General features: G+C 44.5%; 1 protein-coding gene across 2 annotated transcripts in view; it reads left to right on the top strand.

The window, feature by feature from the left end:
• ZC3H12B (zinc finger CCCH-type containing 12B) overlaps nucleotides 1-23,633 on the top strand; it is a 280,913-nt gene that overhangs the window by 238,113 nt on the left and 19,167 nt on the right. For both annotated transcript variants that reach the window (XM_086918371.1, XM_086918372.1), the window contains exon 2: nucleotides 20,298-21,145. In XM_086918371.1, coding sequence (XP_086774497.1) covers nucleotides 20,298-21,145 — 848 coding nt within the window. The remainder of the gene's footprint in view (nucleotides 1-20,297; nucleotides 21,146-23,633) is intronic.

The raw sequence follows: 23,633 nt of genomic DNA, 5'->3' as shown, positions 1-23,633 counted from the left end.
TTTACTATTGTTATACCAACATTATGTGTCCTAACCTTGGTATGACCATCTACGATTCTACCAGGAATCGAAGATTGTTACTACTGTTGGTATTCTGGTTACTGTGATTCCTTCTATTGCTTCTACTTCTTCCTCTAGTCCGCAAACATAAACAGTTTCTCTAGGAGCAGGTTATTCTGGTTGTTTCAAGGAATCTTACAGTGGAAGGTGAAACAACATTAATCCCAGTATGCCTATCAATGTCGACTTAATCATCATGGAAGTGTAATTGAATTGCGTCGTACATTCGTGTATAAGAACAAATAGTTTGAGTCACTTGAGCGTCATATTAATTCAGTACTCAAGACACAAGGGATTCAGTTGCATCATGGGCCCACATATGTCCAGCAGTAAAACAATCCAGTAATGCACAATGCTCAAAAGTTTATATGCGCTGCTCCGCTGTTGCACATTTTAATGTCTATAATTAGCAATGAGTTGCTTAACTTGTTGGCAGGTTGCCATTTAATTATACGCAGAGCAAGATGTGAACATGAGGAGTGTGCGTTGACGTTTCGGTCTCTAAGTTAGTGAATATGCAAGGCCATCATCAGCACTGCATGTTTGGGCAAAATGGTCTGACCCTCATTTCTAAATAAGAATATAAAAAACTAGACAATATAATGTACATAGTGGGGGACAAAATAGCGGTTTAAAAAGAACCAATAGCACAACTGGTGACACGCATGTTAAAGCCCGAGTGGAGTGTAAAGTCACTGAGAGCCAGGGTGAATGCAAACACACAAAATACACCAATCAAAATTAATAAATAGAGAATTAGTGGCCATTAACCAGCAAATTGAGGTGACGAGAATGGTGCCGTATAAATTCCAAAGTGAATAAAAAAAAAAGTATGTCCTGCATATGATCAAGGCATATAATCATTTTATACCCCAAATCGGAAAATATGGTTATTGCCACTGTTGAGACAATGGGGTTTGAGGCAATGCCGTCCTGCAATGTTCCGCCTACAAATGTTGGAATCTGAATCTGCCTGTTACCATGTTGTGAATTTTTTTAAATGTGTCATAAGGCACAGAAAAAATCTTTAAATAACATAGCTTGATTGTGGCCCTAGAAACTATAATGAATTAATCTTCTCTAGTCCTTTAAAACGTATTGACTTATTCTGAATCAAATATCTGTATGAATATGTAGATCTTATATTTTTTAGCTTGTATTTTTTTTTTTTTAAATGTGCTTTTATGGTTTGCCAATGTGTCAAATCGAATAAAGGAATTTTATTATTATATAATCATCCAAAACTATCCATAAACCAGCAGCGCCCATCAGAGTCCAAAGTGTCTATTATGTAAAGAAGCCAAGAAAACTAGGGGTGGTATACACTATAGAAAAAAAGTCACCACTGTTAAGGATTCATTAATTTAATCACAATAATGCAGTAACCGAGTCAACTTCCCTGGCATCCAAACTGTGAATGTGGAATGAGGAGGATGAAGACGCACGGAAAGAGTAGGATGGGAGTGGAGGAGTTCAATGTACATGCTGCAGAAGCAGTGAAGAACAGCGGCCAATCCTGGGAGAATAAAATGAACCTCTTGAGAATGTGCAAACCAATAATAGAAAAGACCAAACTACCATCCGGTAATAGCACCAGTTACTGGAAAAATGGCGGCCAACGTCTCACCCCATATGTGGCAGCAATATGGTGATCAAAAGAAAAAGTCAACAAGCAAACCACTTCCTGGTGACAGTAATATACAAAGGGCAGCAATATGGCACACTAAGCCTCCATTTTGAATATGAGAAACAGTGGTGAATAAAACTGAATCGAGTTTGGAACAAGTGGGGTGGCAGATGGTAGAGGCTAACAATGAGAACAGAAATGTCAGTATATTGAAGGTGTAATGAAGCAGTCGAGAAAAAATACCAAAATAAGTGTATTTGACACCGTTAATCATGAAATCCTACTGACACGTCTGAAAGAGATTGGACTAAAAGGGGTTTTGTTTAAATGGTTCTTATCCTACTTGCAGGCCCTACAAACTTTATTTTACCTATAACGCCTTCTAATAATTCCTGCTAAGTCAACTGGTGTTTAGTTGAGGGCGGGTCCTAGTGCTCCTCAGGGAGTGCTAACACCATGAGTAGTGTATGAAAGTGAGTAGCTTGTGACATGATGTTTTTTCTATCGCTTTGACAGACAGAGTGATGGAGATAATGAAACCGATATTGCAACAGCATGGAAACCAAGTTTTCTTCCGCCATATCGGAGTATTACTTTAGGTGGTGTGATGTGTAGTACATCTTGTGCAGCTTGAGAGTACTATGCGCTGGTGGGTGCAAGGCCCTTTGTGTAGTACTTATTAGTGTTTGTTCATTGAGTAATTCCGCCACATCTCTTTAAGACCACCTCACCTGGCCGGCCACTGCGCACGGCCTTTCCAGACCCAGGTTACTTGGCAAGGCCTGCTGTGAGAACTGGCTCCTTGTCATTGCCTGTGAGGAAGCATCTCAGACCATCTTTGGCTGTGGTGATTGTGGCTTCCCTTGTTGTCCCTCTTTGAGGCTTCTCCCGCACAGCGCTTGGAGAGGTGCAGCTGGGGATTGGACTGGGCCTGAGCTAGGTGCCTTTGTTTCAGAGTTGGTGGCATTTGTGGAAAGCTAGAGGTGTTGCCCTCTCCAAAGCGTTTCCGTGGCCTCGTGATCAGCACTACGTTGAGCTCTACAAAGAGTGTCTTGTTCTGTGGGTCGCCGGTCCTTTGGGAGAAAGGAGCCGAGAGAGCGCCCTTTGTAAAGATTCATGTGAACTTACAAAGAATTGTCTCTGGCTTGAGTCAACCCCCCTGCTTCTGTCACACAGGACACCCAAAAAGGACAATGTGGACAGAGCTTGATGCATGCATCAAACACTGCAAAGATATGCCTTACCAGATGACTCTCCTCAGCAATAACTTTCCAATTCTGCATTCAGAACATTACAACGAGTTCAAATTAGACACTGCTCCTGACACCATCATGGACACAACACGGATTCATAAAGAGGGCTTCCACACAGCAGTTCACTCTCCTTCACAGAGCTAAATGTGAAATCCCACTTCATCAGTAATGCACCTTAGACATTCCTAACTCGTAACGGAACAACCACCTAAGCCGACCAATGGGCACACGTACACCCCAGCAGACTGGACCAAAGAGCAAAGTTCTTCTTCGGCACCCAAGTCCACACACAGATCCATGATGGGACATAGTAGGCCGCTAACCCGTACGACCCAGGACTAATCCGTACATTGCACATGATAAAAAGACTTGCGTTGCATATTCAGATACATGACAGGTTATGATTTCAGTTGGTGTACGTAAGAGTCATGAAGACGATGTCTTGTAATAAAAGGCCTATCAGAAGATGCCTGTTGTGACGTTCTTCAAATGCATGTCATTACCCATTTTATCATTTTCACCTGTGATGGGATTTTTTTGTAACCCCTTCTGTTTACCTCAGCTGACTTTTGTTTATGACATTGTGTCGATCCAGTTCCCCAAAACACACACACACACACACACACACACCTACCTACCTACCTACCTACCTACCTACCTACCTACCTACCTACCTACCTACCTACCTGCGCTACTGCTAATCGTTGTTTAAAATTGTTCCCACTTTGTGAAGTTGTTACTGAGCCGTAGGTTGGAGCTGCTACTGTCTGTTCAGTGGTCTTGATTCACAAGAATTTTGTAAAAAGTTAGAAATCTGCGTATCGTTTATTTTTGCAAGGATTTGCGTACATTTGAGTGACTGACATAAATTTGCAGGGGTATGTTTAGAAATCTCAGTGAATACATTTTTATGCTTACTCCTACTTCATTAAACATAGTGCTGTCTACTTGCCGCAAGATGGATAATTTGCTGGTGTAAGTTTGGCAGACTTATTTGTACAAAAAAACTTTTTTCTGTTGTTTTTCACATAAAAGTCCCTTTCCTCTACACACCACAGATTATGATGGTGCGCCCTTCCTACTCCCACCAAGGAAAGCACTTTATTGCAAGGATAGCTCTGTTTTTGTGGCATGAAACGACAGGCAAATGGCTTATAAATACCCACAAACTTATAAATGTGTCTGTGTGGAGGCCTTTTTCTTACCCTATCCCCCTTTCCCACTCTTACCCTACACCTAATGCTGCAGAAAGCCAGCTGGACAGATAGATTGCCCATAGATTTAAGTTCCGTTGATATGAATACATGTCCCCAGACTACTCCTACGTTGATAATGATCTCTGAATTTACAACTGCAGCTCAGTGCTTTACGCTTTGAAGTTCAGCTTAGGTGCACAGAAAAGTTTATGTATCGGACATAGTAGATCTCTTTCGGGTGTTCAGAGAACCACTGGATCAATCTTTCCAGGATCTACAAAGGAAGCGATCCGGAGGGCGTTCCACGAGGCTGCGTTGCGTTGACGGTGATGGAGCCTAAAGCCCTTGGCGGTTTAGTAGGCAGTTTGAGTGGGACGGATGTTTTATGTGGAACAGACATCTGCATTTCCATCCCTGCAAGGTGTATCAAAGAGCAGTTTCACGATCATCTCTGTGGCGCGTGCTTGGTGCTAATGCATCGAGACACTGTTTGCTGGTCGGAGCAGGCGGCTTGAGCGTGAGGTGTATTTAAGGAAGAACAGGCATTTGATCCACACCATGGCAGTCATCAGCTGAGATCAGTGTCACTTTCATTTCTGTGGCGCGGGCCTGATGCTAATGCACACAGAACCTTGGTGGTTTGAGTGTGATGTGTATTTAAGGAAGAACAGGCATCTGACTCGCACCCTTGCAGTCATCATGTGGGACCAGTTTCGCTTTCATTTCTGGGTCTGTCTTCGTAGTTTCTTTGCCAGCGTTTCCTCATCGAGGTACCTCAAAAGTTAAATCGCTGTATAGCTGAAAGCAGTGCTTCGTGTGGGGTTCCGGCCCTTGTGGGACTTTCACCAAACATTTGGTTTTGAAATAATGTTTTATTTAATTAAAACTGCCTTAGAAGGCCCTCCCAGAGTTGCGAACCTCAGGAAGTCAAACGGCCAAATGCTCCTCTGCCCCTACAGCGAAACCGTGTCTTGGCATTGCATGTTTTTATTTTATATATAAAGTTCTACACACGAAAATGCGTTTAAAAACGAAGGTATGACTTTCTGTTCTTCTATTAAGAAAAGTTTTTCTGTCCGCATTATCCCTCTTCGGGTTGTACTTTAATTTGTCTAGGGCAGTGCAGAGACCTTTATCGTTCATTGGTCTCTCTCACACTCACTCTCTCACCCACTTTCTCTCTCTCTCTCCCTCCCTCCCCATCCCTCTCTCCCCCTCTCTCTCCCCCCTCCCCATCCCTCTCTCTCCGCCCATCCCCCATCTTCCCTCTTTGGCTCTCCATCCGCTCCCACCCATGTTCTTTCTCTCACTGTCACTCTCCTTGTTTTTAGTTTTGCTGTTATCCAAGAATTTTTGAATTGACTAAATGTGCATGTACAATAAACGTGCTCAGAGGGGCTTTCAGCGGGGCTCTTCATCCATTGGTCTTTTTGTTGTTCACATTCTCTTCAGCTCACTAGAGCATCAGCATGGGGCAGTGTGTCAGCCTAGGAGTGCCGGCTATCTTCATATCCTTTCACGTGGGGCTGCAAGTTCACACATAAAGTACTTGCTTTTTGATCTTTCGAGACCAAAATGCATTGTGACTCTAGCCAGTATTTTTTTCTTGTTTCTTTTTAAAAGGACTGATGGGACCCCAACAATATTTTTGGGCAAAAACCATGACTAAACCAGCATTGACAAAGCCAAAAGTCTGGTAGCCACCTCCAGACCGATTGGCTTTGCTAGTGCTTGTTTCAGCACTGGACCAAATATATTTGCAAAATGTGTTTTTAAACAAAACTATATCACAATCTTCTAATGGGATGGTAGTGTGTTTCTTCAGTAAAATAGGTCTGTGCGAAGATTTTTGCCACCTAAGGTGACAGTGAAAGGCAAGGAGGTCGATTCAATAGCGCTATAGGCAGTGGAATTTAGGTAGTCATGATTGTCAATGACATCGCAAGTTGAGCCCCTACCTACATGGGTTTTAAGTGGGATGGGTCCTGCCAGGTCTCAGGCCCCATGTTAACTGAAATCCAACTTTGAAACTGGTCCCTATGGGGCTCCATGTTCATGTCTTGAACTTACCTGACAAAAAAAGGGATCTGTTTTTTGATAAGGGCTATAAAAGCCCTTGAGATATCTATTGTATGCAGTCCTTGTGTACATTTCGCATGTTTTACATCATCTTGCGTTCTCTAAGAGTGTTTGTGTTTTTCAAGATATTGCGCTTCTGCAGTTTTCTAATGCACCATATGCCTCTTGTATGGCGTACACTGTGAGCGGTGCCACCTCCAGGTACCAGAGTGCAGAGTGTGGCTGGCATATGAGTGAGAGCTCTCAACTTGAGGCAGTAGGCAGTGTGAGGTGCTCAGTCCCTGCCACTGGGTCTGCTGACCACATACACATCCTGTCCTGGTCCCCTCTGCAGCGCCACAGAGCAATACTCATTCGTGCCGGAAGGAATTGTGGGAAAGCGTGAGATATGCCGATAGAAGACTTGGGGAACATGTGGGCAGAAAATGGGCACCAGTGTCTAACGGAGTGAGGCTGTAGAAGCGAAAGGGTCATGCTTTCGTTGTATAAAACGCAATAAATAAAAAAATATAAAATAAAGAGGTGTGGCAAGAACATGACTGCCTGACAGATTTCGTAGGCCACCACCCCTTCCACAAACCTTAGTAATGTCTCCAATTTTCAGATTTATAATATTTTGATTTCTAAGTATTCACAACAAAGTCGTTGTTGATTATCTGATACAACTTACAAGCATTGGCAAAGCCAATCGGTTTGTTTTAGGAACATGTGTTGTTTGCTGTGTGACATATCTGGATGCAATAATAGAAAACTTGGAGAGGGTCCCAAAGACTGGTCAGGTGGCATGCTGTGTGAAATATAAATATAACAAAATTCGTTTAGATCTCTGTAAATATATTCTTTGTATGCTTGCTGTTGTAAAATGTATATTTCACAGGGCCAAAATTAGATGTTTTTTTTACTGATTTTCACATTTCGTTTAACCTGTCTTTGACTTACAAATGCTGTTCATGCCGATACAATGCCGGCTAGTAGGCAGACCTTTCAGGGATCATAAAGGAAGTGGCAGGAACAAGAAGTGACCATGTTTATTCTCTTCTTTCCACTCAGTGCGTTTCACTGTCCTATTGAGGGTCTCAGGTTGAGACTGAGCGGCCAGGAGAGAGCTAACGGCGCGTGACGTCATCTCTGCCTGCGCGGCCATGTTGGTGCCTTGATGTGCATGGTTTTGGAAACCCCGTTGTGTCTCAGCTGTGGAGCTGGGCAGGGCCCAGCCTTGCACAATCGCAAATTCCTCTCCTGCTATTCATAGGCATAAGTAAGATTCCTGGACGGCCTCGCTTGTGGGGTCGGGGTGATCATGTCCGGGGCCAGGGTTGCAAGCAGGTGCTGTATGGGGGGAGTGCGGATTGTGAGTCAGTGTTGAGAACAAGGTTTCCTCGTTACGCCTTTCTTGTGTTTTCTATGCCTACTGGTTTTGCAGCACTTGTGAAATCCTTCTGGCGGGTGATGCAAGCGAGGAACATACGTGGTGCACACTCAGCTCAGGCGCCTGGATTCCTTGCTGCTTGTGGCCTGGACGAATATATTAATCTAACTCGTATTTTGAGTAAACTCTTAGTCAGAACCGTTTTTTATTCCCATTTCAGGCGAAATCAGAAATTGGGCCAATATTTAGCTGGTTTGTGTTTAACAGAAAGAAACTCACCAATCCTGTACCCACATATTTATTTTATTTTGATATTGACAAAAAACATTGTATCCGTGCGGTGCTCTCCTCCACCTCGTTGGTGTCCGGGTCGCGGAGCCGCCTCCAGTGGTTCCAGTTCTCTTATCTCCAAGCCCCGCTCTTAGGTCTTTGGCACGGAAGCAGCATGGCTAGCGCCTAAAGACCAGTCCTGTACACTGTAAACATTATTTTCACTCATTCATTGCTCCGCTCTTCATAAAGCATTTTTGTTCAAAATATATTTACACAGGATTTGGTGAAAAACTAGGATGCATGCCCAACAGCTAAAGGAAGTGCGTCAGCCACATGACATAGGGTTCGCGTGGTCACTGCAGGATGTTGTTATTGTACGCAGGGATTATGTTTCTCTGTAATGTACAAGCATCATTTGCATAAACACTGCCTTGCGGCAGGCTCTTCTCACTGCACACCCAAGGACAGCAGCCAAGATTTGAAGTGCAGGCTGTTTTGCTTTACAGAACCTGCTTAGCATCCTCCCACAGATTGCATTCCTTTTTTATAGTACATAGTCATATATTTTTATCTTTTACCTGACCATTTAAGTTAAAGTGGCAGTTTTTCCCTTTTTCTGCTTCCCTGCTGCATCTGAGACCCACAACTGGGAGTGATTGCGTAGAACTAGTCAGATGTATCACTTGCAATTTCAACAAAATTGCAATGGCCTTTCTTTCGCTTGTTTTAGTGTTATTACCAAATATAACTGATCACGTTTCAGTGCTTGCTGATGTTGTGTTTGCAGTGCATATTTTGTTTTATATGGTACATAATTTACATTTTAATTGCTATGCTCGTATTATGTGCTGCTTCTCCTTGTCAGAAGATGTCTTGAAGTTGTGGCATAACTGACTATGGGGCCTGCACTCCAGTTATGGGCTCGAGCCGCAAGTAAGGGCGTTAATTCCATTGGCAGAGCTTCTGGGATAGCTTGGGAAGACATAGGCCTTTTTGTCTGTAGTTGCCTTGCTTTGAGTGACACAGGGTATCGGTAAGCTGTGGTTGAGAATAGTTTATCAGAGATCCTCTCAAAATCAGCAAGACCATGCAAATATAGAAACAAACATGCTTTTTCCGTAGTGCAAAACTGAACTCAGAGTTACTGAATACATGTCAGTTAATGTTCAGATATCAAACCATTCCAAGCTGTTCAGTTTCCTAGTTAGAATAGATGCAATTTCTTGACTTCTATTGAAGCTATTGAAGGAGTAATGTCCTGTCTGGTTGATTCACATAAAGCTTTTCTGGCGGCACCCAATCGAATCTGGTAATAGTGAGCTGCAAAAACAGTCACTGCGGGAAGATGGTGTATTTGTCTTGGCTTAATTCAAAACATTTGATTAGGGCAAGGACATACATGGAGTCTTTCAAATTACACATTGATTTAACAATGAAAAGTTTGCACATATTGTTCAATGAAAACGACACAGTCTGGCTATGTACGAAATAACCACCATACTAAATTTCTGTTAAACAATGCTCTTATATAGTTTTCTGTGGTAGGCCTGCCCAAAAGAATGACTGACTGTTTTTATCTAGGGCATGCCAAGTGTTAAAAAAGCGTTTTGTTTATGACCACCTTCCAAAAAGCTACCTGTATAGTGCGAGCTTCTTTCCTGCACACAACCCTCATCCACAGACCTCAAAACCGAGTGCTCCTTGTGTTCTTGACTCGCTCTCTTAATTCAATGCGTGCCTTTAAGTCCCTCATCATTCTTAATAAACATGTAAATAAAGATTTCATAACTCTCTAAAGTGGGCTCTCCCAAAGCACAGGTTCTCTTATTCTTGTGGCCACTTGAAGCATTGAGGAGCCATGGAACCGTTTTTTACACAAACTTCCCCTTCTGAGAGAGTCTATCAACTCACTAATTAAAGCAAATGATCAGCTTTAACTTGCCAGTAGAGTAATACAATTTTGCAATATGTGCAGATGCGTCATTTAATGTATGCTATGGTACTATCACGGTTTCTCAAGTCTGCTTCCAAAAATCAAAAGAAAGAAAGAAGGATGATCTGATTCATGCTTCTTCGTGTCTCCCAGTGAGGGATCTTTCAGACCTAGGGACTGTGCTCGCTGTCAGAGTGATATGGAAGTCAGGTCTCTTGTATGTCAACATCCTGATTCAGGGCTAACAAATTGCTTGGTCTCTACGATTCAGTAACTCAATGGCCTTAGTAGTCCCTCAGTCCAGTTAACTGGAGTTTGGAAGCTGAAGGTTTCAGTTTAGAGGAGAACATTTTTTTATCCAAATACCCGAGTTCTTAATTGTATTTCAGATTGGATTACAACCAGCTCCAGCAGTGGTTAACTTTGTTCCGAAAGGTCATCTTCGCCTAAAACCAGATAAAGAAACAGTATACTTTTCTTAGAATGGTTTGTGCCAACTTGTTCACATATCCAAATGTGTTCAAATCAAACTGCATTAACAATCTGGTCTATTTGATATCTTGTGCTAAAGTTGTATTCGTTAACTATTTTCAGAAAGTACTTATATTACAACTACAGTATGTGCTGGTAGATCGACTAAGGGACGTTTATCTGAAAGAAAAGTGCTGCAGTCAGAATACAACTTTAGTTGAGAAGTAGAAACAGAGAGAAATGTGCTGGGTAAAAGGTTTAAATAATTTTATCCCGGGTTCTCCGTTCGATTTGATAGGTGACTTGAACTCAACCAAAAATCGAATGGTTACCAAGTTTTTAGCCATTTGAGAGTATTGTTCGCCAGAGACAAAGTCTGGTCCTGATAGTGTAGATTAATTAATATTGATTATTTGTACTATACTTTATGTCATGGTAAAGTCACCTCAGAGCAATGAAATGGATGGATAGATGAGTAAGAGGGTCTATAAAAATGGAAAGTAGAGGTCAAGATAAAGGGATCATGGAAGTAACCTTCTGGACAGCATGGCCGTTCCAAACACTAGTGTCTGTATCCAGATATAGAGACGTTTGAAGAAGGGTGTAAGAGCATGGGTTGGGCAATAAGCTCTTAGGGCCTTATTGGCCACAAGAATAAAATGGAGGGCCGTCTGCTGGATCTAGAGGTCCCCTCCTTCCTGGCAGTTATTTCTCTGATGTGAAGTAAGTTGCCTACACAGCGGCTTCCTTAAAAAAAAAAAAGAATGTTTGTCAAGCTGGCACAATGTTTAAAGTGACCGATTAGAAAAAAACGTTTGTTCAGAGAAATTAGTCTTCCTTGGTAAATGGAAGGAGGGTGGGCGCACACTGCTTCACCTCCCAACACAGTTCACCCCTTTGCATTATAGTAAATGCAGCTCAGTTTAAATGCTTATTTGAATTTTTGCTTAAGTGTTTTACCAAAGTTGGTGGAGGTTAGTACTGTGAATCCCTGGACACGTGTTTCTGGAAATTAACCTTCATCAGTGGAGATAAAAGACAAAACTCATCTGGGGTTGCTGAGAAATCTTCCACAATCCTTTCCGGTCTCCGTACCTTTCACTGGCGCACAGGCGCATCTGCAAGAGCTCGTCATCTCATTAAATAGCCCTGATGCATGCACAAGCATTTTGCCTGCACTTAGGGCCATTTAACAATTTCCCTGCTGGCACTGCAGAAATGGGTAGGGAATATGAGTGGGGGCCATCCCACTCTCAGTAGGGCAACTGTCAATGTGAGCCGGTGGCCCTGTTGCAGATGGACCTCTGTCTTCGGGGCTACTGCCGGTAAAGCCAGTAGAAGTTGCATCAACAGTAACCTAGTGCTTTTCCTGACTCTAAATTGAGCAGAGGGAAATCTGGTTTGATAGAGCAGGAGGATCTTCAGTTTACAGTGTTCCTCCTGGTCAGCCAAACTCTAAATGACGCAGTTAATTGCACATTGGATATCATAATCTTGTCAGCAAACGTAACGAAAAAGCTTGCTAATGACGTTAGAAGTGATGTCTTTTAACATCCATTTGTAGGTGGGACTCTACTTGGAATGGCACTTGATGGCCAGGTTGGAAGCAGCGTCTTTTAATTTCTGTATTTGGACGATACTTATAGAGGAGTGGCTCACACAAGCTAAGTTGAAATCCGTTTTTAACCTCCTTGCTAGAGATTAAAAAACCTCTAGCAAGAGCTTGTAAAAAGAGTACTAAAAGTATCCCAAGTTGGACGTTCTGGCTTTTCATTTCCATGCTTAGCGGGATCTCTTGGAGCAGTGGTGAATGCATGCCAAGGTGGAAGTAACTTGTTTCCACCGCTCTGCATGGCTGAGACTCAAGAAGCAGTGCATGCATGCCAAGGTGGAAGTAACTTGTTTCCAGCGCTCTGCATAGCTGAGACTCCAGGAGCGGTGCATGCATACCAAGCTGGAAGTAACTTCTTTCAACTTTCATGCTTAGCTGAGTCTGTGGGAACGGTGCACGTGTCAAGATGGAAGTAACTTTGTTCCAATTCTGTGCTAGCAGAGACTGTAGGACCGGTGCACGTATGCCAAGTTGGAAGTAACTTCTTTCCACCGCTCTGCATAGTTGAGACTCCAGGAGCGGTGCATGCATACCAAGCTGGAAGTAACTTCTTTCAACTTTCATGCTTAGCTGAGTCTGTGGGAACGGTGCACGTGTCAAGATGGAAGTAACTTTGTTCCAATTCTGTGCTAGCAGAGACTGTAGGACCGGTGCACGTATGCCAAGTTGGAAGTAACTTCTTTCCAGCGCTCTGCATAGCTGAGACTCCAGGAGCGGTGCATGCATACCAAGCTGGAAGTAACTTCTTGCCACTTCTTTGATAGCTGTTGGTAGTAACTTTTATTTTCATCTACATACTTAGCTGAGACTCTAGCAACGAATTGTACACGTGTGGCTTCAGGAACAACATACCCAAGTTACACACCTGAAGCCACGTGCAAGTTTCAGTAATACCTGTCTACGAATAAAGTCGTTTCTTAAGTATGGTATCCCACTTGTCAAGAGAAAGTAGCTTGGTCATTTCTATTTGGCTACTCTTTGCAGCTTGTACCAATGCCCCTGGAAGGGTTTCATTAAGCGACCTTGCTCATAGCCATCAATGGAATTATATCAGTGCAAAAGAAATCAGTATAGTACGTGCCACCACCAAAGATGCATTCCCTCTAGCACATCTTCCGTATTGAGGGTTTGAAGCTACTGTAAGAGTAAATGGCGACACTATGGCGACACTTTCGTGAAAATGGAGCTCTGAGCCTCCATTGCAGTGTACAGCGAAACCTACATTGTTTTTATAGACTTACGCAAGACACACTCGAATGGTTCTGTGCTGTTTTGGCACACAGCATCATCTTTGTGCTTAGCAGCTAGCCTTTGTTGCCCAACAGATCTGGACGGCAATCCAGGAAGCTTTAGTATTTACTGTAAGCCAATTTTACTGATAGTGAGCATGACTCACCCCAAGTGCGCCGCTTATCACAAAGGTCTGCATCTATCTTACTGGCTTACATTTTTCTTTTGTACTTTAGAAAGGTCTTTATTGTTTTCAAGTGAATTTGACCATCCTTAACGATTCTGTGGAAACCATTGACTGGAACCAGAATGGTCTTTGACCTTGTGTTTGGTCCTGGTAGTGGCTGGCGAGGTTAGAATAGACCAGGGTATTGTCTGGTGATGGACTCTATTGGACAGTGGCTGCTTGAGCCTGTTATGGATTGGTGTGATGCATGGATGTCCGTTTTATTCCGGGGTGTACATTTGTTCATTGCTCTGCTTCTGGTGTCGCTGTTACAGTTGTATGCGCAAGTCGCGGAACTAGAAAACATCATTAATTATCAACGTAACGCTGCTAGGAATCGCAGGTGTGTGCATGCATCTGTATGCCCATCACCCCTGCCATCTAATTTCATCAAGTGCCCTAGCTGTGACGTTTTGGACACGATCCCCTTTCGCTGAATCGAATAGGTCCATCCCGTGCTGGACAGTCTCAGTGGGGGATTGGCCGTTTCTACACCCTCTCCCTCTGTATGGTCGAGCACATACCGAGGACTCATCTCCCATTAGCGCAAAGGACCAGAAGAAACAATTTTTGGTATGAATCTGAAATTTTGACCATCTTTCAGAGGCTCTGAATAAAACTTTTCAGAAAAATCACCATGGAAAATTCTATCCCTTCACCTTGAGTTTTTTTCCCTGGGGAAATGTATTTCTAACCCTATTATCTCCCAGATTAGAATGAGAGATAACACAGAGGTTTGCATTTAACTTTTTCAATATTTCGCACGTTTTTCTTTGTTCCTCCTTGTTTTCCTGCACACATTTCTGAAGGGAATACTTAGTGGAGTTCCCACGAGAAAAAGCCCAGGAGAACAGTGATTTCGCCCAGCATTGCCCTTCGATTAGTGCTTAATTTGTGCAGGTATATTCCGCTTATTGGTGCTGGGACTTAAGAAAAAGTTTGGCGCAGCCACTTGTAAAAGAAGCTCTGCTTGGGGACTCTCTGAAGGGAGGCCTTCGTTTTCAAGACTTGCTGGCAGTGCACATTGCATTTATGAACTCCTACTAGATTCAACCCTAGAATAATAGCCTATTTCCAATAAATGAGCAATCATTATGTTTTTTCATTCGCGCCCCTCAGATACAACCTAAATGTCAAGATGAGGAACCTAGTGTGGGGTTGTTACATACATGTCTCCAGTATGAAGGGTTTCATAGGAGCGTAGCAGCCTGTTCCATGGGTCCGTGGAAACCTTCAGAGTTCACGTTGTCCCATAAAGCCGTTTTCTCGGGGATATCTCTGCTTCGGCTCTAGTGCACTGCTTTGTGTTTTAACGTGCACAGTGACTGCCTCTTTAGTCGCGGGGTGAAGAGTTGGATGTACGACTGCTGGTTTGTCACCCCTGGCGTATGTTTAAGTCCAATAGATTCCCTTAGTCATCTACTCTCAGGGTCTTGTGCACAAGGAGGTTTCTCCTGCCTAACTACAGTAAATACAATAAACCATTTCTGAAACGGTCCCTTTTTTAATGTTTGTGCTTCAGAAGATCTGATGTACGTGTGAGGATTGTACCCGGATGACTTCCCACTGTTCTGACTTGGCCGCCGATGGGGAAGTGAAGAGGGTTCCTTGATTTCCTTGTAGGAACTTCACACCGATCGTCTTAATCATCAGGAGCTGAAGCGTTCACCCTCCCACAGCCACTTTGAGTGCTGTAGCCAGTTTGGCTTACTGGCAGCAAGGGCTACAGGCACCTATTGAGGGTCATATAGGGGTCAATGTTCCTCAATCGCACACGATGGAGAAGTCCTGGTACCTGCAGATGAAGTGGATCACTCGGTGCATCTCGGATTAGGCTTGGCTTTGTTTACCCGGGACGATCCCGCTCTTCGATTACCCCTGCACAGTGTGGATGGCCATGAGTGCCCCTGCCTGACCTGCTGCTGCTCTGTAGGGTTGCTCTGCCCAGATAGGTCTATTTGGAGTAAACTGTAGGGGTTCGTAGGTGCACCTTCTCATGTTTTTCAGTCAAGTATAGGTGGAGATGTCCTCTGCAGAGAAGCACACCTTCCTGCCAGTGCAGCCATTTGATAAAATATATATTTTACATGCACTACTGAGATTTGAGCTTGAGCTGTTCACCTTTTCCCTACTCCTTTGAATTGATACCATCCTTCAATTCACTATAAGCCATCCTCCCGTGCTGCCTTGGTGCACATCATGCAGTGCTCCTCATGTTCGCGAGGCAGTGCAGCGCTGGTTCATATCACCTTGTGCACACTGCCAGACATCCTCCCGTGCTGCCCTGGTGCACTTCATGCAGTGCTCCTCATGTTCGCGAGGCAGTGCAGCGCTGGTTCATATCACCTTGTGCACACTGCCAGACATCCTCCCGTGCTGCCCTGGTGCACTTCATGCAGTGATCCCTGGTTCATCGGCCAGTGCAGCTCTTGTACATATCACCTTGTGCACACTGCCAGCCATCCTCCCGTGCTGCTCTGGTGCACATAATGCAGCGCTCTCTTGTTCATCGGCCAGTGCAGCCCTGATACATTTCATCTTGTGCACACTGCCAGCCATCCTCTCATGCTGCACTGGTGCACATCATGCAGTGCTCCTCATTTTCGCGAGGCAGTGCAGCTCTGGTTCATATCACCTTGTGCACACTGCCAGACATCCTCCTGTGCTGCCCTGGTGCACATCATGCAGCGCTCTCTTGTTCATTGGCCAGTGCAGCCCTGATACATTTCATCTTGTGCACACTGCCAGACATCCTCCTGTGCTGCCCTGGTGCACATCATGCAGCGCTCTCTTGTTCATCGACCAGTGCAGCTCTGGTACATATCACCTTGTGCACACTGCCAGACATCCTCCCGTGCTGCACTGGTGCACATCATGCAGTGCTCCTCATTTTCGCGAGGCAGTGCAGCTCTGGTACATATCACCTTGTGCACACTGCCAGACATTCTCCCGTGCTGCACTGGTGCACATCATGCAGTGCTCCTCATTTTCGCGAGGCAGTGCAGCTCTGGTTCATATCACCTTGTGCACACTGCCAGACATCCTCCCGTGCTGCCCTGGTGCACATCATGCAGTGCTCCTCATTTTCGCGAGGCAGTGCAGCTCTGGTTCATATCACCTTGTGCACACTGCCAGACATCCTCCTGTGCTGCCCTGGTGCACATCATGCAGCGCTCTCTTGTTCATCGGCCAGTGCAGCCCTGATACATTTCATCTTGTGCACACTGCCAGACATCCTCCCGTGCTGCTCTGGTGCACATCATGCAGTGCTCCTCATGTTCGCGAGGCAGTGCAGCTCTGGTTCATATCACCTTGTGCACACTGCCTGACATCCTCCAGTGATTCGCAGATGCTCATTACTCCGTGACATCTGCTACTCCGGACTATTTATGACTGTGCATTTTTTCCTGTGTATTTGTTAGTCTGTGTACTGGGCATATGAACCTCTGGTGGACTTTGTGAAAATGAGTGTATGTGTTTTGGCAAATGTGCCAGTACTTTGTGTGTTTTTGTGCATACGCTAAAGAGATCTGATGGCTTTACCAGTGCTTGTTTTAGTTGAGCAGTGATTTGTAATTATGAAGGGTTTTGATTCTGCGCTCGCGGTGGGCGCTGAAAAGAAAAGCAGCAGTCTTCATGTTGACCAATGCTAAAGCTACTCTGATCTTCTGTTCTCAAACTCCAGGTCTTTGCATGACCTGGTTTGTGGCTACGCGCTCACCTAGAAAAGGGCATACATGGCTGAACTTTGCACAGTGCCTGCTGCATGGAAGTACTTTGGTGCTGGGAGTTCAAGTTCTAAAAGCCAATGCCAGGCTACAGTCAATGGAGCCATTAGTGTCGTCTCCTAGACTCTTCTCTGGTGGAGCCAGACCTCCATCCTCAACCCAGAGTGACCAGCCTCCCTGCCCTGGGCCTGACTCGTCATCTGGTATCTGGTATAGTGGAAAGGCCCTGCAGGCAACTGTTCAAACAGCGCCTGTCAGTGCTGGGGTGATGGCTGCATTGCATCACTTAGCACAGCTTCTGCGGTCCCCGAAGAATCACCTCAGAGTGGTTGGTTCTCGTTTATTCATGTTTCTTTGAATGCACCTCCTTGCCTGTGATCCAATGTGCTTCCAATACCCCCCTCCAAAGGTGTAGGTTGTGTGAATTGCCACAAAACAGGAACTACAGAGGGCAAGAAACAGAGAGAGGAGCGCCCTCCAGTAAAACTCGGTCGAAAACCAAAAAACCCCATTCTCGCACACCCCATAAACCATCCTAATATTGCCAATCCCTTTAGGAACTTTCAACGTAAGAGCCCGACCCACTGAACTTCGGGAAGTTAGCACAAGGGTGTGAGTATATGTGTTAACAACAGAGATGTTCCTCACCAAGGGAACGATACTTGCTTCAAACAGGAATAGGAAGTCCCTTATGAGAGCAACGACCAGGAGCCTGTTGTGTTGGGCTGCCAACTGGCTCAACTGAACATCATCAGCACTTTCCTGTTTGAACAGGTAAACCTTCTTAGCCTGAATCTACCAGTGAGAGATCAGCGCGGGCACTCGGCTCCTGTTCTCATGTGTTTAAGATGCCCAATAAAACCACTCTGTGTCGAACCGTAAAAATGTGTCCAAAAGGCCGCCAAATAAATTTGAATACACAGGCCCTCGGCACATAATTAAAATCAGAATTTGCATGCTCAGGCCATAATGTAATGACTGGCGAACGTGTGACATTGCCCAACTATTTTTCGTAAATTCATCAAGACCTGTGAGGCACTGCTACTCTTATTAGAAATAGATTTTGTTACCTTGATCAGGCACCATCTCTGTATTTAACACGTTACACACACCCCTCAAACATGAGTGCGTCGGGCGCTTATGTTTGAAACTTCCTGAAAGGCTTTACAATATTAAGACGATTTCATGGGGTGTGGCAAAATGGGGCTTTTTGGTTTTTGGCCTGAATCTCATATGCCTAGAGCGCCCTGTTGTTCTGCTCTGTCTAAATTTCTCTGACGTTGGATACTAGATCATTTTTGGACATTTTACAATAAGGCATCACAAGAAGTCATTGTCTTTCTTTCAAGTGGAGTTGATCCAGATTTGCTTGGAAATGTTGACATTTTCGATGCTGCTTTTCCAACTTTTGTTTTATCACTAGTATTTCTTTAATGTACATGTTCCGACGCGTGTTGGCTCTACCAACCATCTTAGTGTTCACGTGGACCGACTAAAGCCATAATTGTCCTCTTTGGGTCATCTCTGCTTCGGTATGCTAGTTCTAACTCATCTCCAGGTGTAGACTTTTATACGGAGTGGTCTGAAAGTGTTAAATGCTGCTGTAGAGTAAACAACGGTACCATCTTGGCTAACCAGGATATTGTCCACTGTGCCTAACATGTCGTGTGGAGCTGATCAAGTGGAATAAACTCTGCGCAGTAATTTTAGCTTCACATGCCTGCTAACCAAACCTTAATAATTTCTCTCAGTGCACCTCCCATCCTACGATTAGCTCTAGTTTGTTTGGAAGTGGCTCATACATTGTCTAACATACATTTCATAGTTCCTGCAACATTCATATTTCCTTGTAGGTCATCATAGTCCGGAATGCATAACAAAATTCCAGCTCCTCCAAAGCCATGAGTGAACGCCCTGCTTGCATCAAGGTGACCATACCACATCAAATACCCCCCTTCAAGATCCCATTGAATAGTTTTAGATCTAAAGGTGGTTGCTGTTCTCAAACATGTAGCTATCCCTCTAGCATATGTCAAGTAAGAAGCCTAGTATAATTGCCCTCTCCATTTCTTAGCCAGCTTGCAACATTGTGAAGAGGGAAACAACACCGTGATGGTGGAACTGATTGAATTAATATCAGCCACTGGTCGTTATTCTGGACCGTAATCCAGTGTACTGTCTTTTTCTGCCAACCATGTCATCTCAGTCAGGAACTAGCTATTTGCAAATCTGCCGTAGTTCTGCTCTAATAGGAATAGTCCATCTCAAACAGCCAGGTTAGTTCCCATCCGAGCGAGAACACAAGTATCGCCAAATAAGTTTACTCCTCGACAGTAGAATGCAGCGCGAGTCCTATGTATGTTACAGTGAGCATGTGACCCAGATCTGGGCATACACGTCATACTTACGGCGTCACAGTGAGGAAAATAAAGTAGTGGGGGGTTTGCTTGAATTGATTTCAGCAACTGGTAATTACTCTGGGCCATAATACAGCCCATCAGTCTTTGTGCCCATCATGCTGCCTCAGACAGGAACTAGCCTAATGCAAATCAGTTTGGCCATGCTCTTATTGGAACAGTCGAGTACGAACTACTGGACAAGGTCCTCTCAGAGGAAAACTTTTTTTGTTTACCACAGTGAGACATTGTGAATCCCTAAAGTGCGTTTCCTGGAGGTACATTGTGCCTATTACATGACTATGTAACGACTAATTTGCCCTGCTTTTCTTGAGGTATGAGTTACCACCACTGAGTTTCCTAGGAGCCTGTTTGCTCTGCATAGTGACTTGTACTTGAGGTCTTGATTTGCATCACCAGTTTCATCCAGCGTGCCCCTCATCCACCAGTCTAGTATTCTCTCCATTTCATAGTCCTTCACCTTCTACCTCTACACATTCCACCGCCCCGCTTAGTGCAGACACCATTTCCGGTGTATGTACTGGCCAGTTGGCCGTAAACAATAATGGGCTTTGTCCTCTAAAGGAATAGAATGATTGACACCTCAGTGTATGCATTATACACACACAACATTTATTGGCTTGATCAGTGCCTGTTTTAATTGTAATCTTTGTTTACACTGGTGTGAACTCTGTGTACTATTGTGTTTGTGGCTTCCTTTTTCCTGGTTAATGTACTGAATTAAACCGAAGCTGGGAAATCCCACTTTAAAGATAGTGCATTATTAATTTGAACAACTGATAAAAAGCTGTTTTAAAGTTTCTTTCTTCTCTTCTCTTTGCAGGAGTACATATCTGCCTTGTGTACCCCAGAACATTGCAAAGAAGAGAGTCTGACGCCCGAGCTCCGGAAGGTTGTCAGCAGCTTGCGGGACGCCATAGAGTATGAATCACAAGTAGTGCTAAACCTGAAAGAAAGAAGTGTTAAGATCTCAGGCCGACAGTTGAACGTGATGACGGCCTGGTCCATGGTGGAGAAACTGAAGATGGAGAAAAGGCATCCCCGTGAAGAGAGGTTGGCGGTAGCCACCCCTATGGAATTGGAGCCTTCCCAGGATCAGGGGGAATGCAGCGGGGAATCGGATGAATGGACCAGCTCTGAGAGTGAAGCTGAGCAGGCAGGTGGGAGAGGTGGCTTCAGCAGCGGCGCCCACTTCCGGGGAAAGGAAATCGCCAACAAGCCACACCGGCAGCTCTGCCGATCCCCCTGTCTAGACCGGCCCAGCTTTTCCCAAGGTAGCATTCAAGTGCCTCAAGACCACCACAGGCTTCTACTGCCTCATGATTTCCAGCAGAAAGCAGAAGAGGCAAAAGCCACCTTAGATAAGGACTACCAGGCCAAGATGGACTTTGCAGTAAAGTTGGGCTATGCAGCAGAGCAGATTCAGACCGTGCTCAACAAGCTTGGGGCCGATGCCCTGATAAATGATATCTTGGCAGAGCTGGTTCGGCTTGGTAACAAAGGAGAGTCTGATGTGCAGGCTGGCGGGGGCAGTAATACTGGCACTTTGGTTCCACGTGGGCAGTGCCCCAAGGAGATTGCAAGCCCAGACCTTTCTCTCGAAGACGAAGTGGAGGATAACACTGATAATCTGAGGCCCATCGTCATTGATGGAAGTAATGTGGCTATGAGGTATGTCCTCTTAACACTTGATCATTTTTTTTAATTGGTCTTAAGAAAATGTTAACTCTTCTATAGTTGCTAAAAGTGAAGTATTTGTTGGAAATATTATAAAACATGGTTGTAATCTACTCATATGTAACAGCTAAATGTGGAATAGCAGGGATGGCAAGGCAAGATGAAGATATGGATTTAAGAGATGGTTATGCAGAGGCCTGTTCTGGGAAAGAGAACTGTGACTTTGAAAGATGAAGTAAGACCGCATGTGTTGATATATATCTCCTTAATGCACATATCATTGAGCTTGGTCATTTAATTGTAGAAACGTCCTCTTTAGAATTAAGAGCTTTTAAACTGGTGTATTTAGTGGTTAAGATAAGAGTTCAGGGATTAAATGGACATGAAAAAATGACCTCCTTTTAGAGCTCCTATTCCAGGACATGGGTGAAGATCATTGTTGAAGGCATGGTGTGTTGGTTTGGTCTTCAGCTAATAGATCTACAAGGAGCAAATCGTTCAGGTTATCTTCTGTAACACAGATTGTTTGGTTGGATCATTCATGGCAGGTGGCTGTTTACTTCATTGTCTATCCGTAAATATGAGCTCCCTTCCAATTTTCTATTCTTCCAGGGTGGTGAGAATGGCATTGGTGCCTCCGTACTTGCATTACTTTTTTACTTCCGGAAGGCTTTATGTGGGGAATTACATGGGGTTCCATTAACCTCCTTCAGGATCCCTTGCCCGATCATATTGTGACGTTAAGAGAGTTGAATATAGACTCAGAGTCGGTACTATATTTAAAGCTGTCCAGCCATATTTTTAATTTACAAAGATAAAACAAAAAATAAAGTGAGACACAACCCTGCATCCGACTGAGTGTATATATAGAGCACAAACATAAAACAAAAAAAAACAAAGGCTCAGGCAGAGCGAATGCTTGTATGTTATACATTAAAATAGCACAAGCATAGATGTGTTAAGACACCGTTACACATGAGTAATATCAATTTTAAACATTTGAGGGATCATTATCAGGACATAGTGTTACATGCCTGAGTAAAATTGCCATAGGAAAAAACTAAGAACAACAGTAGCGACATGGCATACACTTCCACCTCTTTTCGCCAATCGGCTATACCGTTCCCCAATTCAGCTATTTAGGATGGGCCTCGTCCCTAGTGACAGATGTCTCCGGTGCTCGTCTCCCACGGTGGACTTCTCTCTTCTTGCTTGGCTATGCCCCCGGTCTCCACATATTGGCGCGTAGTGTGCACTATCATTACAGAGATAACCTCCTCGCCCATCTCGCCGGATCCCCTGCTCTGTCCACTCTGCTTGGTGAGGCACTGTCCTGATACCTCCCGTCAACTCACAGCTATGCTACTCGTCCTCGCAGAGTTGCTATGCATTGGGGTCGGCGACCCTCACCCAAGGCGGACGCCTGACTTGAGGACGCTGCATGATGTCAGACGCTTTTATCCGAATTCTGGGAGTCAATGACTGTTACTGGTCGGCGCGCGATATCTGGGGCCCTCTTGTCTCATATCTCCTCTCCCAGAATGCCTCTCCCTCTGCGACCTCTCCCGCGCTTCCTGCCGGCACTCCCCCTGCGGCAGCAGCCGGTGCTGGTCCATAGGAATCCTCCTCCCTCTCCCTTGCGTGCTGCTGCCCTCTCGCACCCATACCCCGTCCCGAGCGACGCCTTGCGCTGCCCCGTACATTCCGCACACTGCCACTTAACCTCTCATTCCACGATGTGCCGCTTTTATATTACTACTTCTATGCCGTTTCTGACTGTGGCGATGTTTCTTCACCTTACTGTCATGTACTGCAGTACTATCTTCTTACCTTGTAACTTGATATGCACAATTTTCAATAAAGGTTTTTGAAAAATCAAAAAAATCAACAACAAAAAAGAACAGTATTTATGCCAAGCCCTTGCACACCAACGTATAGATTATCACAAGTCCAACAACTTTGTAATCAAGAAACACCCAATAATGTACAAGATGTTTTAATATTAGTGTCTTGTGCTGCGTCCAGCCAACATGTGTTTCGTCGTTCGGGACAAGAAACCTGCGACTTCCTCAGGGCTGGGAAAAGAATAATACAAAAAGCATAGTGTAAGCCCACCAGTTGTCGGGCATTGACATTACAATAGAATAAGTTATTTATACATGATTCGTCAAAACATGTCATGCAATGCAAGAATGCAGTCCCCGCCACCAAAAGGGTGTGGCCAGCAAGGGATAGTGAGGGCAAAGGAAAGCCATAGGTCCCGGAGGATCCTAACTCCAAATTGGTGCATCAACCAAAGGCTAATCAATAATGGCCAAAATCCAGAGAGTCATCAATGGGTAGTGCGAATATGAAAGAGTGTTGGGGTGTAGGAAAGGATGTGCAGGTTGCTTAGATAACAGTAGCATGTCCTTATAAGGTGCAATGATGGCGAAAAATGGCCAAAGGTCCAGTGGGACTAGTCACTGGTGTGGGGTGAGCG

This window comes from Lissotriton vulgaris, chromosome 4_1 (genome assembly GCF_964263255.1).
Source record: "Lissotriton vulgaris chromosome 4_1, aLisVul1.2, whole genome shotgun sequence".
In the NCBI taxonomy this organism is placed as follows: domain Eukaryota; kingdom Metazoa; phylum Chordata; class Amphibia; order Caudata; family Salamandridae; genus Lissotriton; species Lissotriton vulgaris.
The sequence above is the reverse complement of the archived record's forward strand: the minus strand, read 5'-3'. Positions and strand labels throughout refer to the sequence as shown.